Here is a 17,893-nt window from a genome sequence, read left to right on the forward strand (position 1 = left end):
ACCCCAAATACACCGTGAGAATTGGGTTGTACTTGGCTACAACTTCCGCCCAGAGAGCTGTGTGCAGAAATAAAACTACATTTCCCGGAGATCTTTGCTCTGTAAGACACCAGCTAAGGTGGGCGGGAAAGGGGCGTGCCTCTCTGTGAATAGCTTTTCTACTGGTACGCAATTCAAAGGGCCATGTTAACTTGTGGGCGATTGGACGGATTCGTGCACGTTCAAGGGCGCCGCGAGGCTCTCTGATTTAACTTTTGTTTTTCCGTTGAGTTCTGTGACCAGTTGGGTTTGGCGCGGCGTGAGTATAGAGTTCCTGGTTTCCGGGGAGGGGGCTGGGCTAGGGGCTTGGAAAGGAAACAGCTGGTGACGGAGAAGTAATTGTGGAAGCCGAATGGGGGGGAGGTGGTAGTGAGCCTGAAATGCGGGGCGTCAGAAGAGGAAAGTTAGACTATGCAAAGGGCAGGATTTCCGAGGAGCTGGAGCGTTGGGGAGCTATAGCGATGAGGGAAGCGAGAACGGGATGAAAGTGGAAAAGGAGTACAGAAGTAGGACGTCCTGGAGATGGGTTGTGGTATTCCCTCACTCCACGCTAGTCTAAGCCTCAATCTTATTTGTTGAATTAAGGGATAATAAATACTTAACTGTTGTGGGTGTAAAGTAAATATTGAAGCGCTAAACAAAATGAATTGTAAGTAGACAAGCTATAAAAAACAAACCTAAAAAAAGGATATCGCAGAGCAGAAGGAATAAAATAGCCAAAACCCATTAACTTATCAATAAGCAAGGTAATGTTCTTTGAGGAGATACAGTAATGAGTAAGGCACAGTTTCTACCTGCAAGGAACAAGCACAATCATGGGAGAAACCGTAGCAACTGAGGAGCCACTGAGCCACTTCACCCGCAGGTGTTGTAAAGTACCAAAAGCTACAGAATTAATATTAATATTTTGGGAGGCTTGGGAAACATTTTGTTGATTTGGGTTAAGATGTGCAGAGAAATTGTGAGAATAGTCTCTGTACTGTGTGATTGGCATAGTCAGGATGGCCCTTGGCATTGTGTTGTAAATGCAAAAGGAAGGAAAACATGGATGACATTCCCCCACGCCTGTGGGGAAAAGGGTGAATGGCTAGCCAGGTACAAGGAGAGAAAAGCCAAAATAAACCTTTTCTCATAGCAATGAGCCATTTGCGGGCATTTGTCCCCACTGAAACTACCTCTCCTATGTAAATGTGTGTGGTTAACACGTGTGACTCAGGACAGAGAGATAGCAGATGAACACTAGATAATATAGGAATGCCTTTTAATATGTAAAGAGACATCTTTCTACCATTGTGTTGGCTTGTAAATTTTGTTTTCCCCAAAAAGATGTATGGCTTGCCAATTGAACGTGGTCCTATCATATTAAAGGACATATGACTATAACCAATAGTGGTAAGGGGCTCCTAATTGCAATTTTTCCTTCTGTACTTCCCACTTACAAAACTATAAAAACTAAGTAGAACAAAGGGCCGGCGCGCTCTCCCTCAGATTTCTGTCGGAGTAGCCACCCCTTGGCCAAGCTAGACAATAAAGCTTTGATGTGTAACCGAGGGACCTTGTTCCTGTCTTCAATGTTTTGGGTCCCTCCAAATTAGGCTTAACAGCAACAAAGAACTCTAATAGGTAAACTTTTAGAGTAACAAATGCAGTTCTTTGCAGGTGGATCATTTTGATAGAATTTGGATGAAGAGACTCAGGAGAGATGAAGGAGGTAGTATTTGAGTTTTTATGTACAGACTGGATTTCATTAAGTGAAATTATGCTAGTGGAGGGAGTTCTGTTCGTACCACAGATGGAGGAACAAAGGCAGGGAGGCAAGCAAGTTATCTGGAAAGGACGGTTCTGTTAGGGGAGTACAAGGAAATAAAGCAGAAGAAATAAGTTTGGTCCTTAGAAAGCAGCGACCTCTAAGCTGAGTTTTAGTTAATGCATTTGGCTATGAGAAGCTACTGGATGAATTTTTTGATTTTTAAGAAGATGGGTAGAACAGTTAAGTGATTGTAGTAGAGTGGGTAAGAGGATAGGGAGATCTTGAATTAGCATGGTTATTGTCGAGATAGAATATAGATGATTTTGATATGGTTGAATGAGAGGGTCAAGAAAAGTAGTAATAAAATAATGAATTTAAAATCCAGGTTGCTTGGAGGATGCTGAATCAGTACCTGAAATAGGAAAGTCAGAAGGAGTGTATTTGGCTGGAAAAAAAGATGATATATTAGGTTTAGGAAGTGTTAGTTTTGAGGTGCTAAAATATATGTGACTTGTGTGATTTTTTTTCTTTTTGTTAAACATTTCAAGCTCCATTGGGACATATAGGTGAAAATGTCCATTACATAGTTGGAAATTCAAATCAGGAGATTAAAAAAGATTTATTTGTTCATTCAACAAATAATTGTTACTCTATGCCAGGTAGTGTTTTAGTGATGGAGATAATCATAAAAGCAATGAAAATAATAACATTCCCACCTAAGTGGTGGTGGTGCAGTGGATAGACTGTTGACCTGGAACACTGAGGTCATAGGTTCGAAACATCAAGATTGCTGACTTGAGCGTGTGCTCATCTGGCTTGAGCATGGGCTCACCAGCTTGAGCACAGGGTCACTGGCTTAAAGCCCAAGTTACTCTTAAATACTCTTTAATACAGTGATATTTATCTTTTGAGATGTATTTGGCTATAAAAAGGAATGAAGCGGCCCTGGCCGGTTGGCTCAGTGGTGGAGCGTCGGCCTGGCGTGCGGGGGACCCGGGTTCGATTCCCAGCCAGGGCACATAGGAGAAGTGCCCATTTGCTTCTCCACCCCCCCCCCTCCTTCCTCTCTGTCTCTCTCTTCCCCTCCCGCAGCCGGGGCTCCATTGGAGCAAGGATGGCCCGGGCGCTGGGGATGGCTCCTTGGCCTCTGCCCCGGGCGCTGGAGTGGCTCTGGTCGCGGCAGAGCGACCCCCCAGAGGGGCAGAGCATCGCCCCCTGGTGGGCAGAGCGTTGCCCCTGGTGGGCGTGCCGGGTGGATCCCGGTCGGGCGCATGTGGGAGTCTGTCGGACTATCTTTCCCCGTTTCCAGCTTCAGGGAAAAAAAAAAAAAAAAAAAGGAATGAAGCACTGACACACACTACCTCATGGATGAACCTTGAAAACATTGCAGGGCAAGGAGTCAGTCACAAAAGGCTACATACTGTGTGATTACATTCATATGAAAGTCCATATGAAAACATAGTCTAGAAACAGAAAGTATGTAGATTAGGGGTTGCTTAGGGCAGGGGTAGGGTGGAACACAGGGATAATAGCTAAGAGATACAGGATTTTTTCTTGAAGTGATGAAAATGTACAATTGACTGTTGATGGATGGACTTATCTGTGCATATACTAACCCTTGAATTATATACTTTAAATGACTAAATTGTATGAAATGTGAATTATATCTCAATAAGCTACTTTTAAAAATGTCACCTATAGGCCTGGCTGGTGGCTTAGTGGATAGAGCTTCTGCTCCTCATATGTACGTCCCAGGTTCAATTCCTGGTCAGGGCATGTAGGAGAAGCAACCATTTCTCTCCCTGTCCCTCGCCCCCTTTTCTCCCTCTCCCTCTCCCCCTTCTCTCCCTTTTCCTCTCCCGTAGCCAGTGGCTATATTGGTTCTAGTGTGGCCCTGGGCACTGAGGATGCTCTGTTGGAGCACACCAGCCTCTGGCACTAAAAAATAGCTCTGTACTCCAGCTTCGGCACCAGATAGGAGTTGCTAAGTGGATTCCAGTTGGGATGCATGTGAGAGTCTCACTATCTTCCCTCCTCTTACTTAAAAATAAAAATAAAAAAGTCTGTCATAATCTTACTATACCAACCCAATTACCATTTTTATTTTCTAGGTTATTTTCTGTAAGAGGCAAATTGACCTAATTTGGAGAAGTTTTGTAGAAGGAGGTAAATTTGAAGAAGGAAAGTAATCTTTTAAACATGACAGTAAAGAGAGAGATGGTACCTGACTGGTGTTGGCACAGTGGATAGAGCATCAACCTGGGCTGCTGAGGTCTAGGTTTGAAACCCAAGGTTGCTGGTTTGATGCAGGGTCATCTGTCTTGAATGCAGGCTAGCCAGCTTGAGCATGGGATCTTGATCCCATGGTCACTGGCTTGAGCCCAAAAGTTGCTGGCTTGAAGCCCAAGGTCACTGGCTTGAGCAAGGTGTCACTGGTTCGGCTGGGGTCCCCCAGTCAAGACACATATGAGAAGCAATTAATGAACAACTAAGGAGCTGCAACTACAAGTTAATGCTTCTCATCTCCCTCCCTTCCTGTCTCTGTCTCTCTTGCTAAAAGAAAAAAAAAAGAAAAAAAAAGATAAAGGGTAAAAAAGATGTTGAAGAGAGTCAAATTCATATTGGATTAAAATATTTTTTATTAAAAAAATGTATTGAGCTCCAACTATGAGCCAGGCACTATAGTTACTGGGGGTACAGCAGTGAACACAATAGATTAAAAATGCCCGCTCTGAGTGAATTTCCCCATTCCAGTGTGGGGAGTCAATACATAAAATATGTCAGATAAGTGTTAAGGAAAAGTAAAAGCAGACAGGAGGTAAGGGAATACCAAAATGTCAAGGAGGACTTCACCAAGAAAGCAACATTTAAGCCTTGAATGAAAGGGGGCAAGCCATATAGATAAATGGGAACAGCGTGTTATAGGCAGAGAACTGCAAGTGTAGGAGCTCTGAAGTAGTTCAGCCGGTATGTTTGAAGAACAGCGAAGAGGCCAGTGTTGTTGGAGCTGTGAGCAAGGGGAAGAGAAGATGAGTTCACAGAAGTAGTGGGATAGCTGAACCATGTAGGACCTTATAGGCTGTCTTAAAGACTGTGGCTCTCTGAGTAAAATGAAAACTTATTGGAGGCTTTTGAGCAGAGGAGGTTTGTGTATTGACATAGTTTAAATAATCACTTTATCTGCTGTGTTGAAGAGACTCTAGGGGGTGGAGTTGAGAGTGGATGCAGAGGGACCATTGTAGCTATCCAGGCAAGAAATTACAGGGGGTTTGGAAAAGGTCATGACATTAGTGACTGTCATATTTTAGATACATTGTTGATAGAACCAGTAGAATTTGCTAATGGATTCAGTGTAGCTTGTAAAACAAAGAGGAGTAAAATTTCTCCAAGTTTGCTGTTCTAAACAATGGTAACAACTGTCATAATAGTGTTAGTAATTACTGGGACATAGAATTCTGAGAGAAGGTCAGGTTTGGTGGTCGGAAGTATATATCAGGAGCTTAGTTTTGGACTTGTTAAAACTTGCGAGACCTGTTAGACGTCTAAGTGGTGATATGGAGTGAGAGTCGGTGGTCAGGTATGTGTGAGTCTGGAGTGGAGGGCAGAGAGAGGACTGGAGGTGTACACTGGAAAACCACATGACATCATGAGGTCATCAAAGCAATAAGTATAAAGATAAGGAGGAACTAGCAGTGACTAAAAGTTAATGACCATTGGGGAAGGAGGAGAACCAGAAACATGTGTCCTAATAGCCAAATGAGAAAAGGTTTCCAGGACTAGGAGAGTGGTGCCCTGGAGTTCCCAGCAGGAAAACGGTTATGGAATTATCAATAGTTATTATCTCTTAACTCTTTTTCACAAAAATCTTTCTCAAGGACTGAAGATTGTAAGCAAATATATACGAGGTGGAGCATAAGAACAGGACATTACGTCATCTCTTGACTGGCTCAAAATCTGAATGGACAGACAAAACATGCTTGCTAAGAAAACTTTCCCTAGCCCTGGCTGGTGGCTCAGTGTATAGAGTATAGTCCCTGAGCTCCTAGCTCAGAGGTTGCTTGTTTGACCACAGAGGTTTGATCATTTCCTTGAGGGGTTGCCGGCTCTATCCATAGGGCACTGTCTCTATCCCAAGGTAGTCTGACTAGCTGTGGTTGGTGGGGGCATGTATGAGAAGCAGTCAATTCCCCTTCTTCCTCCCTCACCTTAGTATTGCTTACCTGAGATTTGTCTTCCTGTAAATCTCTGTGATAATATTCAAAGTAGAGGGATTTTAAGAGATGTATGCCTTGTCCTTTCCCTCCCCCTCCACCCCTGTTCTTCCCACAGGGCTTTACCTTTGCTTTCTCTCTCCTAAACTCCAGGGGCTCTTCTTTCATTTCTGTAACTTGTTTCCTGAGCCTACACAGCCCAGCTGGCTTACTTCTACTACCTCTGTAACTTTCTAAATAAACGTCTCTAAAAAAACCCAAAAACTATATAATTAATTGGAATGGAGATTGTGAATGAATCTTTTAAAGCTTATAAGTGATATTTTTTTTCTTTCTCTAAGATGAACAATAGATATAGCACACCAAATAAAGGTAATATCAATGGCTTTGTGGTTATCTTAAATTTGGCATAATGGGTCCTCTACCTTAATCTCCACTTACTATCTTCCTCTCCTATAATTTCAGCTAAAAGATTGTAAGTTCCTTTTTCATTGTTGCAGATAACCTTCATACTAAGGAGGTTTCTCTTCACATGCTTACCCATCCAAATATTAAATGCCATTCTGATTTTATTTGTAAATAACAACAAAGACTGCCTTACAAAAATTTAAGTCATAGAACTTAAGGATTTAGAGCTACTTTAAAGAATAGTACTGCATTTAGAAATATTACCTTTTTTTTTTTTTTTTTTTTTTTTACAGAGACAGAGAGTCAGAGAGAGGGATAGACAGGGACAGACAGACAGGAACGGAGAGAGATGAGAAGCATCAATCATCAGTTTTTCGTTGAGACACCTTAGTTGTTCATTGATTGCTTTCTCATATGTACCTTGACCGCGGGCCTTCAGCAGACCGAGTAACCCCGTGCTCGAGCCAGCGACCTTGGGTCCAAGCTGGTGAGCTTTTGCTCAAACCAGATGAGCCCGCGCTCAAGCTGGTGACCTCGGAGTCTCGAACCTGGGTCCTCCACATCCCAGTCCGGCACTCTATCCACTGCGCCACCACCTTGTCAGGCAGAAATATTACATTCTTACCAGCAGGCACATGTAATGTTGGAGAAGGAAGCAGTCTGGGTGTTATATACTGTTTTGTTCTGTTCCTGCTTTCTCATTCCGAATTTTTGTGTTTGACAGGTGTGAAAAATACAGCATGAACTTTACCCCGACACATACCCCTATCTGCAAAAAGTAAGACATTTGCTTATTTTCGAGTTGTTAAAGAATCAAGACTTTTATTAACCAGTGTCACCCCCATAAATTTAATTTTTAAAAAAGAATCAAGATTTCTGTAACCTTAGTATAAGTTAGCTTAGGAACTATAAGGACTTTGGAAGTATACTTCTACACTCTGGATTTGAAATATGTCAGACTCATTTCTCTATTCTTAATTGGAATTTAGATTTAAAAGTAAGACATATTAAATGGTAACACTAGAATCCAGACTGTTTGAGTGGGCCTAGTCCAGTGCATCCTGGATTATAGTAGAGGAGCCAACCAACATGTGCAGGGGACTTGGAATTCTGGTTCTGCCATCACCTTGCCTTGTGACATGTCTTCCTCCTGCTCATTGCCACACCTCTCAGCTGCCAAATCTCAGAAATACCTCTTAGTTCATCTACTAACCTGTTTTTCAAAGTTGTTATAAAGCAACTCCCTTGGAAAACATGAAACATTGAGTAAAATAGTATTTCTGTCACCAGTTTTTTGTGATTGAGATACTAGTTTTTTTCTTCAAGTTAGCTGAAAATACACTTTAGTATCTCTTCTATACATGTTCACTTATTAAAAAGTGCTTACCATAACCTTCATTAGTTACAACTCTGGGCTTCTGGAATCAAGTTTTTCCACTCTGTGTCTGTTTTGTAACCTTGTACATTGCAATCAGTCAGAATGGATTAATTTTCACATGAGGGTTTCTTTACTTCTGCATCACTAATTTTCTAACTTTCATTGTTTTAGCTTAAAAATACTTCTTGTTCAGCCTTTGATTACCCTTAGATCTTGTCTAGTCTTGGTCTGTGGAATTCACATGTCTCCACTGCTAGAGATTAGGATCTGATGTGGCTGTGAGGTTAGTGACTCGATTATAGTTTCTAATGCTGACTCACGTAATGTTACTATGGACATTTTCTTTTGTGTCACCTTATGCAAGTGTGCAGGAGTTTCTCTAGAACAAGAGGAATTGTAATTTTACTAGATTCTTCCAATTGTCTGTCATTTCACCAAGATACACTTTATTAGCAGTGTATAATTGTTCCTATTGATATATGTCTTAGGTCAGGGGTCCCCAAACTATGGCCCGCGGGCCACATGCAGCTCCCTGAGGCCATTTATCCGGCCCCCGCCGAACTTCTGGAAGGGGCACCTCTTTCATTGGTGGTCAGTGAGAGGAGCATAGTTCCCATTGAAATATTGGTCAGTTTGTTGATTTAAATTTACTTGTTCTTTATTTTAAATATTGTATTTGTTCCCATTTTGTTTTTTTACTTTAAAATAAGATATGTGCAGTGTGCATAGGAATTTGTTCATAGTTTTTTTTATAGTCTGGCCCTCCAACGATCTGAGGGACAGTGAACTGGCCCCCTGTGTAAAAAGTTTGGGGACCCCTGTCTTAGGTATTAAATTTTTGAACTGTTATCTGGTCTCATTTTATATTCGACTTTAAAATGAATTTTAAAAATTTATTATTTATACACACTTTAAGAACATAAACCTCTTTTTTTATTTAAGAAATTATGTTTCATAAATGTTTAAACGGGGTTGGGAGAGGTAGAACAGGGTAAGGGGGTGATAAATGGTGATAGAAGAAGACTTGACTTGGAGTGGTGAGCACAGTGCAGAGTACAGATGATGTGTTTTAGAATTGTATACCTGACACCTATATAATTCTATTAACCAATGCCACCCCAATAAATCTAATTAAAATAAATAAATAAATGTTTAGACAGTTTAATGAATATTAATTTCACATAGGCTGACAACTGTTTCCAAACATGGTGCTGCGTGTGGTCGCAGTGGTTCTACCAGGTGGAAGGGCGTGTCTTTCTCAGAGTCAGTGGAGTCAACTCCTTTGCCTTCCATGGAAGATCGTCTGGCTCTTCTCTGCCCTTCTCGGGAGCTTCTGGAATATTATCAAAAGAAGATGGCTGAGTGTGAGGCAGAAAATGAGGACCTATTAAAGAAACTGGAGTTATACAAAGAAGCTTGTGAAGGAGAGGTGAGAAAGAGAGGATGCACGCCCTTTTAGGGCTCTGAATAAGTCTATCCATGACTGAAAGAAGCTCTGGAAGTGCCAACTTGTATCACAGGTGGATGCTTTTCAGTTCCCTTCTACCCAGCCTAGCTACCTACCCTTTGGGCCCCTCATTAGATCATAATTCCCCCAAAACTGCTCCACTTCCAAAATCTTAAACTCATACATCTCCATCTCTCTTATACTTCTAGTTCCTTCAGCCCCGTGCACCTGACTTCATTAGCACCTCCATGGTTCCTCGACTTCCCAGTTTTCCAAATGCTGTATGTCTTGTCTGTGACATTACATCCTTCCCTTCTAACCTGAACACTGTCACACTCCACTTCGGTAATAATTGTACTGTCTGCACTTGACCCCTTGCTTATTCTTTTGCTTCACTTGCATAGCTATAATTCAGGGGTCCCCAAACATTTTACACAGGGGGCCAGTTCACTGTCCCTTAGACCGTTGGAGGGCTGCCACGTACAGTGCTCTTCTCACTGACCACCAATGAAAGTGGTGCCCCTTCTGGAAATGCGGCGGGGGCAGATAAATGGTCTCAGGGCTGTATGCTGCTGGAGGGCCGGCCGTAGTTTGGGGATGCCTGCTATAATTGAATCCTATTCTCCTAGAGCAGGGTTTCTCACCCTTGGCACTAATGACATTTTGGACTTGGTAATTCTTTATTGTGGGAACTATCCTATGATTTGTAAGATGTTTTGCAGCTTCTTTGGCCTCAACTCACTAGATACCAGTAGCACACAAACACATACCCTCACCCCACCCCCAGCTGTCACCATCAAAAGTGCCTGCAGATGTCAAATTTCTCCTAGGGCACAAGAAAAATTGCCTCTAGTTGTGAATCACTGTCCTAGAAAGGTCACAAATCATTAGGGAATTTATGGTAAACAAACTCATCTGTATCCCAGTCATTACACAACAGTTTTTCTTACCTCTCCCTAGTCAGTTCCTTCTCCCTCCCCACCTGTGCTGTACCTTGCCTACTCTGTTCCAGTCTGCAACCCCGTCTTAGCCATCTCTTGCCAGGCAATCTTCCTAGTTCACAGAGGAAATACAGCTATCATGTATGACTTCTTCCCATCCACTGTCACCTATATCTGTGTCCATCTTTCCTCTTTTTTTTTTTTTTTTTTTTTGTATTTTTCTGAAGCTAGAAACCGGGAGAGACAGTCAGACAGACTCCCGCATGCGCCCGACCGGGATCCACCCGGCATGCCCACCAGGGGGCGATGCTCTGCCCCTCCAGGGAGTTGCTCTGCCAAGACCAGAGCCACTCTAGTGCCTGGGGCAGAGGCCAAGGAGCCATCCCCAGCGCCCGGGCCATCTTTGCTCCAGTGGAGCCTTGGCTGCGGGAGGGGAAGAGAGAGACAGAGAGGAAGGAGAGGGGGGTGGAGAAGCAAATGGGCGCTTCTCCTATGTGCTCTGACCGGGAATCGAACCCGGGTCCCCCGCACACCAGGCCGACGCTCTACTGCTGAGCCAACCGGCCAGGGCCCCTTTCCTCTTTCTTATTGCTTCAAAGACAAGATGTCTCTCCCTCTTCAAGCTGAGTTGATCCAACACTCTACCTGACCCTCATCCCTTTTTCCTTCAAACAAACCCTCATCATCTTTCTTCTTTTTGTGTTCTGTTTTTAACCTCTTGCTTAACATGGGCTTTTCCCAACTTAAAAAAACAAAAAACAAAAAAACCCACCATTCTTGAGTTGTATTTCCCACTCGACTCTTTTCGTAACCCCACTTCTAGAATAGTTTGACTTTATCACCCACTTATGTCTCTGTGATTATAATTTGGTTTCTCCTTACTGTTCCACTAAACCAGTGGTAGTCAACCTGGTCCCTACCGCCCACTAGTGGGCGTTCCAGCTTTCATGGTGGGCGGTAGTGGAGCAACCAAAGTATAAATAAAAAGATAGATTTAACTATAGTAAGTTGTTTTATAAAGATTTATTCTGCCAAACTCAGTGAAAATCCAACATAAAGTACTTGGTAAGTAATTATTACTATATGCTTTAACTTGCTGTAACTCTGCTTTATAAATTTTATAAAGTTACTTCCCTACTTTATAAATCACCATTACTGTGGAACTGGTGGGCAGTTAGAAAATTTTACTACTAACAGAGATACAAAAGTGGGCGGTAGGTATAAGAAGGTTGACTACCCCCGCACTAAACCTACTTCTTTGGTCTATAATACCCATTTGCAAAAATGATCTCTTCTGTTTGTGACCTCCGCAGTATCTGTCACTGTTGATCTCTGCTTCCTTAAAACTCTCTTTTTTTTCTTGATTCTGTATCATTTTTTTTTCTCAGTTTTTATCTCATCTGTCAGTTTGCATAAACAGTTTCCCTTCCTTAATCTTAAATGTTCTTGCAGATTCCACCATAAATGATCTTGTTTTTATCTATACTACTAGGTATGGAATGATAACATCCAGAGTAGCTAATGCTGACTCTTTTCTCCTGCGTTCCATGTTAATATGTTTATATCTGAACTAATCTACCCACATGTACACATGAACAACTACCATTTTCCTTCCCTCCATTTCTTTTCATTTTTTTCTTTTCTGTTTTTCTTAGCGAGCAAGAGAGGGGGAGAGTGCAAGGGAGGGACAAACAGGGACAGACAGACAGGAAGGGACAGAGATGAGAAGCATCAACTCATAGTTGTGGCACCTTAGTTCATTGATTGCTTTCTCATATGTGCCTTGACTGGGGGGCTCCAGCCGAGCCAGTGACCCCTTGCTCAAGCCAGCAACCTTTGGGCTCAAGTCAGCAACTTTTGGGCTCAAGCCAGTGACCGTGGGATCATGTCTATGATCCCATGCTCAAGCCAGCAACCCCCGCGCTCAAGCTGGTGAGCCCGTGCTCAGGGCTCACCAGTGACCTCAGGGTTTTGAACCTGGGTCCTCAGCATCCCAGGCTGATGCTCTACCCATTGCACCACAGCCTTGTCAGGCCCTCCTTCCATTTCTTATCTCTTAACTTTTCTCTTTATTCTGTATCTTATTAAATGATATGATTACCTATAATTTTGCCCAGCCCCTACATTCAATCATTTAGTAAGTTCTGTTGATTCTGCTTCCTAAATATCCCTTAATCCATTTCAACATCTTCATCATATTGCCTCAACACTAGTTTGGAATCTTGTTAGAGCTTATCTGCATTATTACAATATCTTCCTTAACCAGTGTCCTATCCTCTAGTCTCATACTTCTTCATTCTGCCTCTCACTTTGCACTCTAGTAATACTAAAATACTTCTGTTTGTCCAAACATTTACAACTCTTGGTTGGTTCTGTATGTACAGTTCTCTTTTCTCAGAGTACCAACCCTCATCTTGTCTCTAGCAGTCTTCTCTCAAGCTTTACTTTTTTTTTTTTTTTTTTTACACAGATAATGAGAGAGAGTCAGAGAGAGGGATAGATAGGTACAGACAGACAGGAATGGAGAGAAATGAGACGCATCAATCATTAGTTTTTCGTTGCGACACCTTAGTTCATTAATTGCTTTCTCACCTGTGCCTTGACCGTGGGGCTACAGCAGACGGAGTAACCCCTTGCTCGAGCCAGCAACCTTGGGTCCAAGCTGGTGAGCTTTTGCTCAAACCAGATGAGCCTGCGTTCAAGCTGGTGACCTCGGGGTCTTGAACCTGGGTCCTCTACATCCCAGTCCGATGCTCTATCCACTGCGCCACCACCTGGTCAAGCACAAGCTTTACTTTTTGATGGTGGTCTCTGACTTCCCAAAAAAGCTTCAGAGATTTTTACTTCTTCCATACTTTCTCCCTCTACCATTTTACTAGGCATGTTCCTCTGTTAAATACTTTATTTTTGCCCTGGCCAGTTAGCTCCGTTGGTTAGAGCATCATCCCAAGGCACAGAGGTTGCTGATTCAGTCCTTGGTAAGAGCACATACAGGAACGAATTTATGTTCCTCTTCCTCTCTCTCACTCGCTCTTCTCCCCCTCTCCCTTTTTCTCTCACTAAAATCAATCAAAAATTTTTTAAAATAATTATTTTAATTGTTTGCCTATCTGTCTCTCCACAAAATTCCTTAGCTCTAGGCAAGAAACATACTCTTTTATCTTTGTGTTCCAAAATTTCATAATGCTAGTGAATAGAAAGCATTTTTAAAAAAGAAGAGTCTAAAAGGGGGATAAATGGTGATGGAAGGAGACTTGACTTAGAGCGGTGAATACACAATACAATATACACATGATGTATTATAGAATTGCGCACCTGAAACCTATCTAATTTTACTAACCAATGTCACCCGAATAAATTCATTTTAAGAAAATAAATAAATAAATTGTGACTAGAACAGGTGTACCAACTGGCATTCTGGGTTCTGTGGTTTGTAAAAGGAAAATATGAGAGCTTTGACATTACATGCAAATATCATACTCACCCTGCAACTTTTCTTTTCTTTTCTTTTTTTCTTTTTTTTTTTTGTATTTTTCTGAAGCTAGAAACCGGGAGAGACAGTCAGACAGACTCCTGCATGCGTCCGACCGGGATCCACCCAGAACGCCCACCAGGGGGCGACGCTCTGCCCACCAGGGGGTGATGCTCTGCCGCGACCAGAGCCACTCTAGCGCCTGGGACAGAGGCCAAGGAGCCATCCCCAGCGCCCGGGCCATCTTTGCTCCAGTGGAGCCTCGGCTGCGGGAGGGGAAGAGAGAGACAGAGATGAAGGAGAGGGGGAGGGGTGGAGAAGCAAATGGGCGCTTCTCCTGTGTACCCTGGCCGGGAATCGAACCCTGGACTTCTACACACCAGGCCGACGCTCTACCACTCAGCCAACCGGCCAGGGCTCACCCTGCAACTTTTAAACTCAAGTCTACATATAATGTATTGTTATTTGACGTCTGTATTGGTGAAACTATTCACATTGTAGTGTATCTACATGAACTGACTCTTCCACATTCAATAAGAGGAACTTCTGTGAAGCTCATTATCTATTCATCTACTTTTTTTTTTTTTTTTTTCAGCACAAACGAGAATGGGATTTGCAGCAGAGGGAGGAAGAGGTTGCTGAATTGCAGAAAGCTCTAAGTGATATGCAGTTCTGCCTCTTCCAGGAACGGGAACACGTTTTGCGCCTCTACTCAGAAAATGACCAACTGAGAATCAGGTACCACGTAGGAGTAGGGGAATGTTGGAGTTATATTTCTAATACATTAAATAAGATAATTTTCTCTTGTAATTTCTAAGGTTGTAGTTTCTAGGCAAAAGACTCTGAGATGGAGATTTGCCATCTGCAAGGCTGGTTAGTAGCAAGGTTCTCAAGAATTAACATCTGTGAGCAGACTTTGGCAGGGGAAGAATTTGAACTGTGACACAGTAGTAACGGCTGTGGCTGACCCTAGAAGAAGCTGTGAGGCTGGGACAGCCTTTCAAAGGCAAAGGAGTAAGACTTTTGTATCCTCACAATAATCGATCATTAGATGTAGGTTGCCACCAGGGAAAAACAGCTTCCTTCAGCCAATGGCACTTCCTGGAGAAGGATTCAAGAGCTGAGGGATAGGTGCCTTGGTCCTGAAGGTGGCATCTGAGCAGTGTTCCACAGCATCCAGTATCATACACTTTTTCTCAAAACAATTTTTTATTTTTTAATTACAGTTGACGGAAGATATTTTATTAGTTTCATGTGTAGAACCCAGTGCTTAGACATTCTTCTTCCAGCATTGGAACCGTGGGATGGAACCCTGGTGTCAGGCTGGGAATCCTTGTTCCTCAGGGGGAACTCTGAGGTGATAACTCATTGTGGTTTTAATTTGCATTTCTCTAATGATTAGTGATGTTGAGCATTTTTTCATATGCCTATTGGCCATCTGTATGTCCTCTTTGGAGAAGTGTCTATTCATCTCTTTTGCCCATTTTTGGATTGGATTGTTTGTCTTCCTGGTGTTGAGATTTACAAGTTCTTTATAAATTTTGGTTATTAACCCTTTATCAGACGTATTGTCAAATATGTTCTCCCATTGTGTAGTTTGTCTTTTTATTCTGTTCTTGTTGTCTTTAGCTGTGCAAAAGCTTTTTAGTTTGATATAGTCCCATTTGTTTATCCTGTCTTTTATTTCACTTCCCCGTGGAGATAAATCAGCAAATATATTGCTCCGAGAGATGTCGGAGAGCTTACTGGCTATGTTTTCTTCTAAGATGCTTATGGTTTCACGGCCTGCATTTAAGTCTTTTATCCATTTTGAGTTTATTTTTGTGAGTGGTGTAAGCTGGTGATCTAGTTTCATTTTTTTTGCAGGTACCTGTCCAATTTTCCCAACACCATTTGTTAAAGTGGCTGTCTTTACTCCATTGTATTTCCTTACCTCCTTTGTCAAGTATCAGTTGTCTATAGAACTGTGGGTTTATTTCTGGGTTCTCTGTTCTGTTTCATTGATCTATATGCCTGTTCTTATGCCAATACCAGGCTGTTTTGAGTACAATGGCCTTGTAGTATAACTTGATATCAGGAAGTGTGATACCTCCCACTTTATTCTTGTTTTTTAAGATTGCTGAGGTTATTCATGTTCTCTTTTGGTACCATATAAATTTTTGGAATATGTGGTCTATATCTTTGAAGTATGTCATTGGTATTTTAATTGGTATTGCATTGAATTTATAGATTGCTTTGGGTAATATAGACATTTTAATGATGTTTATTCTTCCTAACCATGAGCACGGTATATGCTTCCACTTGTTTGTATCTTCCTTGATTTCTTTTATCAATGCTTTGTAATTTTCCGAGTACAAATCTTTAGTCTTCTTGGTTAAGTTTATTCCTAGGTACTTTATTTTTTTGGTTGTAATTGTGAAGGGGATTGTTTTCTTAATTTCTCTTTCTGACTGTTCATTGTTGGTGTATAAAAATGCCTCTGATTTCTGAGTATTGATTTTATATCCTGCCACTTTGCTGAATTCATTTATCAGGTCCAGTAGCTTTTTGACTGAGACTTTAGGGTTTTCTATATACAAAGTCATATCATCTGCAAATAATGATAGTTTTACTTCTTCTTTTCCAACTTGAATGCCTTTTATTTCTTCTTCTTGTCTGATTGCTGTGGCCAGGACTTCCAGGACCATGTTAAATAAGAGTGGTGAAAGGGGGCACCCCTGCCTTGTTCCTGATCTTAAGGGTATTGCTTTTAATTTTTGCCCATTGAGTATGATGTTGGCTGTGGGTTTCTCATAGATGGCTTTTATCATGTTGAGGTATGTTCCCTGTATTCCCACTTTGCTGAGAGTTTTGATCATGAATGGGTGCTGGATTTTATCAAATGCTTTTTCTGCATCTATTGAAATTATCATACGGTTTTTCTCCTTCTTTTTGTTTATGTGATGAATCACATTGATTGATTTACGAATATTGTACCAGCCTTGCCTCCCCAGAATAAATCCCACTTGATCATGGTGTATGATTTCTTCCATATATTGTTGGATTCGATTTGCTAATATTTTGTTGAGGATTTTAGCATCTATATTCATCAGAGATATTGGCCTATAATTTTCTTTCTTTGTGTTGTCTTTGCCTGGTTTTGGAATCAGAATTATGCTTGCCTCATAAAAGGAGCTTGGAAGTCTTCCTTCCTCTTGAATTTTTTGAAATAGCTTGAGAAGGATAGGAGTTAGTTCTTTGAATATTTGGTAGAATTCCGTTGTGAAGCCATCGGACCCCGGACTTTTCTTTGTTGGGAGTTTTTTGATAACTGTTTCAATCTCATTTGTTGTAATCGGTCTGTTTAGGTTTTCTGATTCTTCCAGATTGATTTCTGGAAGATTGTATGTTTCAAGGAATTTGTCCATTTCATCTAGGTTGTCTAGTTTTTTGGCATACAGTTCTTCACAGTATTTTCTTACAATATTTTGTATTTCTGTTGTGTCAGTTGTTATTTCTCCTCTCTCATTCTAATTTTATTTATTTGAGTCCTCTCTCTCTCTTTTTCTTGGTGAGTCTAGTTAAAGGTTCATCAATCTTGTTTACCTTTTCAAAGAACCAGCTCCTAGTTTCATTGATCCTCTGTATTGTTTCTTTAGCCTCTATGTCATTTATTTCTGCTCTGATCTTTATTATTTCCTTCCTTCTACTACATTTGGGCTTTACTTGCTGTTCTTTTTCTAATTCTTCTAGATGCAGGGTTAAGTTGTTTATTTGAGCTTTTTCTAGCTTCTGAAAGTGTGCCTGTAGTGCTATGAACTTCCCTCTCAGCACTGCCTTCGCTGTGTCCCATAAATTTTGAGTTGTTGTATGCTCATTGTCATTCGTTTCTAGGAATTTTTTTATTTCTTCTTTGATCTCATTCTTAATCCATTCATTATTTAACACCCTGCTATTTAGTTTCCATGTGTTTGAGAATTTTTGAGCTTTTCTGTTGTGATTCATTTCTAGTTTCATGCCGTTGTGATCGGAGAAAGTGCTTGATATGATTTCAGTTCTCTTAAATTTGTTGAGAGCACTTTTGTGCCCTAATATGTGGTCTATCCTAGAGAATGTACCATGAGCACTTGAAAAGAATGTATATTCTGCTGCTTTAGGGTGAAAGGTTCTGAAGATATCTATTAAATTGAGTTGATCTAGTGTGTCCAATAAGTCTGCTGTTTCTTTGTTAATTTTCTTTCTTGAGGATCTATCTAGTGATGTTAGTG

At 41.4% G+C, this 17,893-nt stretch overlaps 1 protein-coding gene across 2 annotated transcripts in view; it reads left to right on the plus strand.

Moving 5' to 3' along the window:
* Window positions 1-230: 230 nt before the first annotated feature.
* The window catches only part of CCDC77 (coiled-coil domain containing 77), a 38,815-nt gene continuing 21,152 nt past the window's right edge, over window positions 231-17,893 (plus strand). The window contains exons 1-4 of one of the 2 annotated variants that reach the window (XM_066254881.1): window positions 231-298; window positions 7,133-7,186; window positions 9,014-9,215; window positions 14,242-14,384. In XM_066254881.1, coding sequence (XP_066110978.1) covers window positions 7,149-7,186; window positions 9,014-9,215; window positions 14,242-14,384 — 383 coding nt within the window. In that variant the 5' untranslated portion in view covers window positions 231-298; window positions 7,133-7,148. Of the gene's footprint in view, window positions 299-7,132; window positions 7,187-8,971; window positions 9,216-14,241; window positions 14,385-17,893 lie in introns of both variants that reach the window. The other variant, XM_066254880.1, reaches the window with a different exon arrangement.

The sequence above is a fragment of the Saccopteryx bilineata genome, chromosome 2, assembly GCF_036850765.1.
Source record: "Saccopteryx bilineata isolate mSacBil1 chromosome 2, mSacBil1_pri_phased_curated, whole genome shotgun sequence".
In the NCBI taxonomy this organism is placed as follows: domain Eukaryota; kingdom Metazoa; phylum Chordata; class Mammalia; order Chiroptera; family Emballonuridae; genus Saccopteryx; species Saccopteryx bilineata.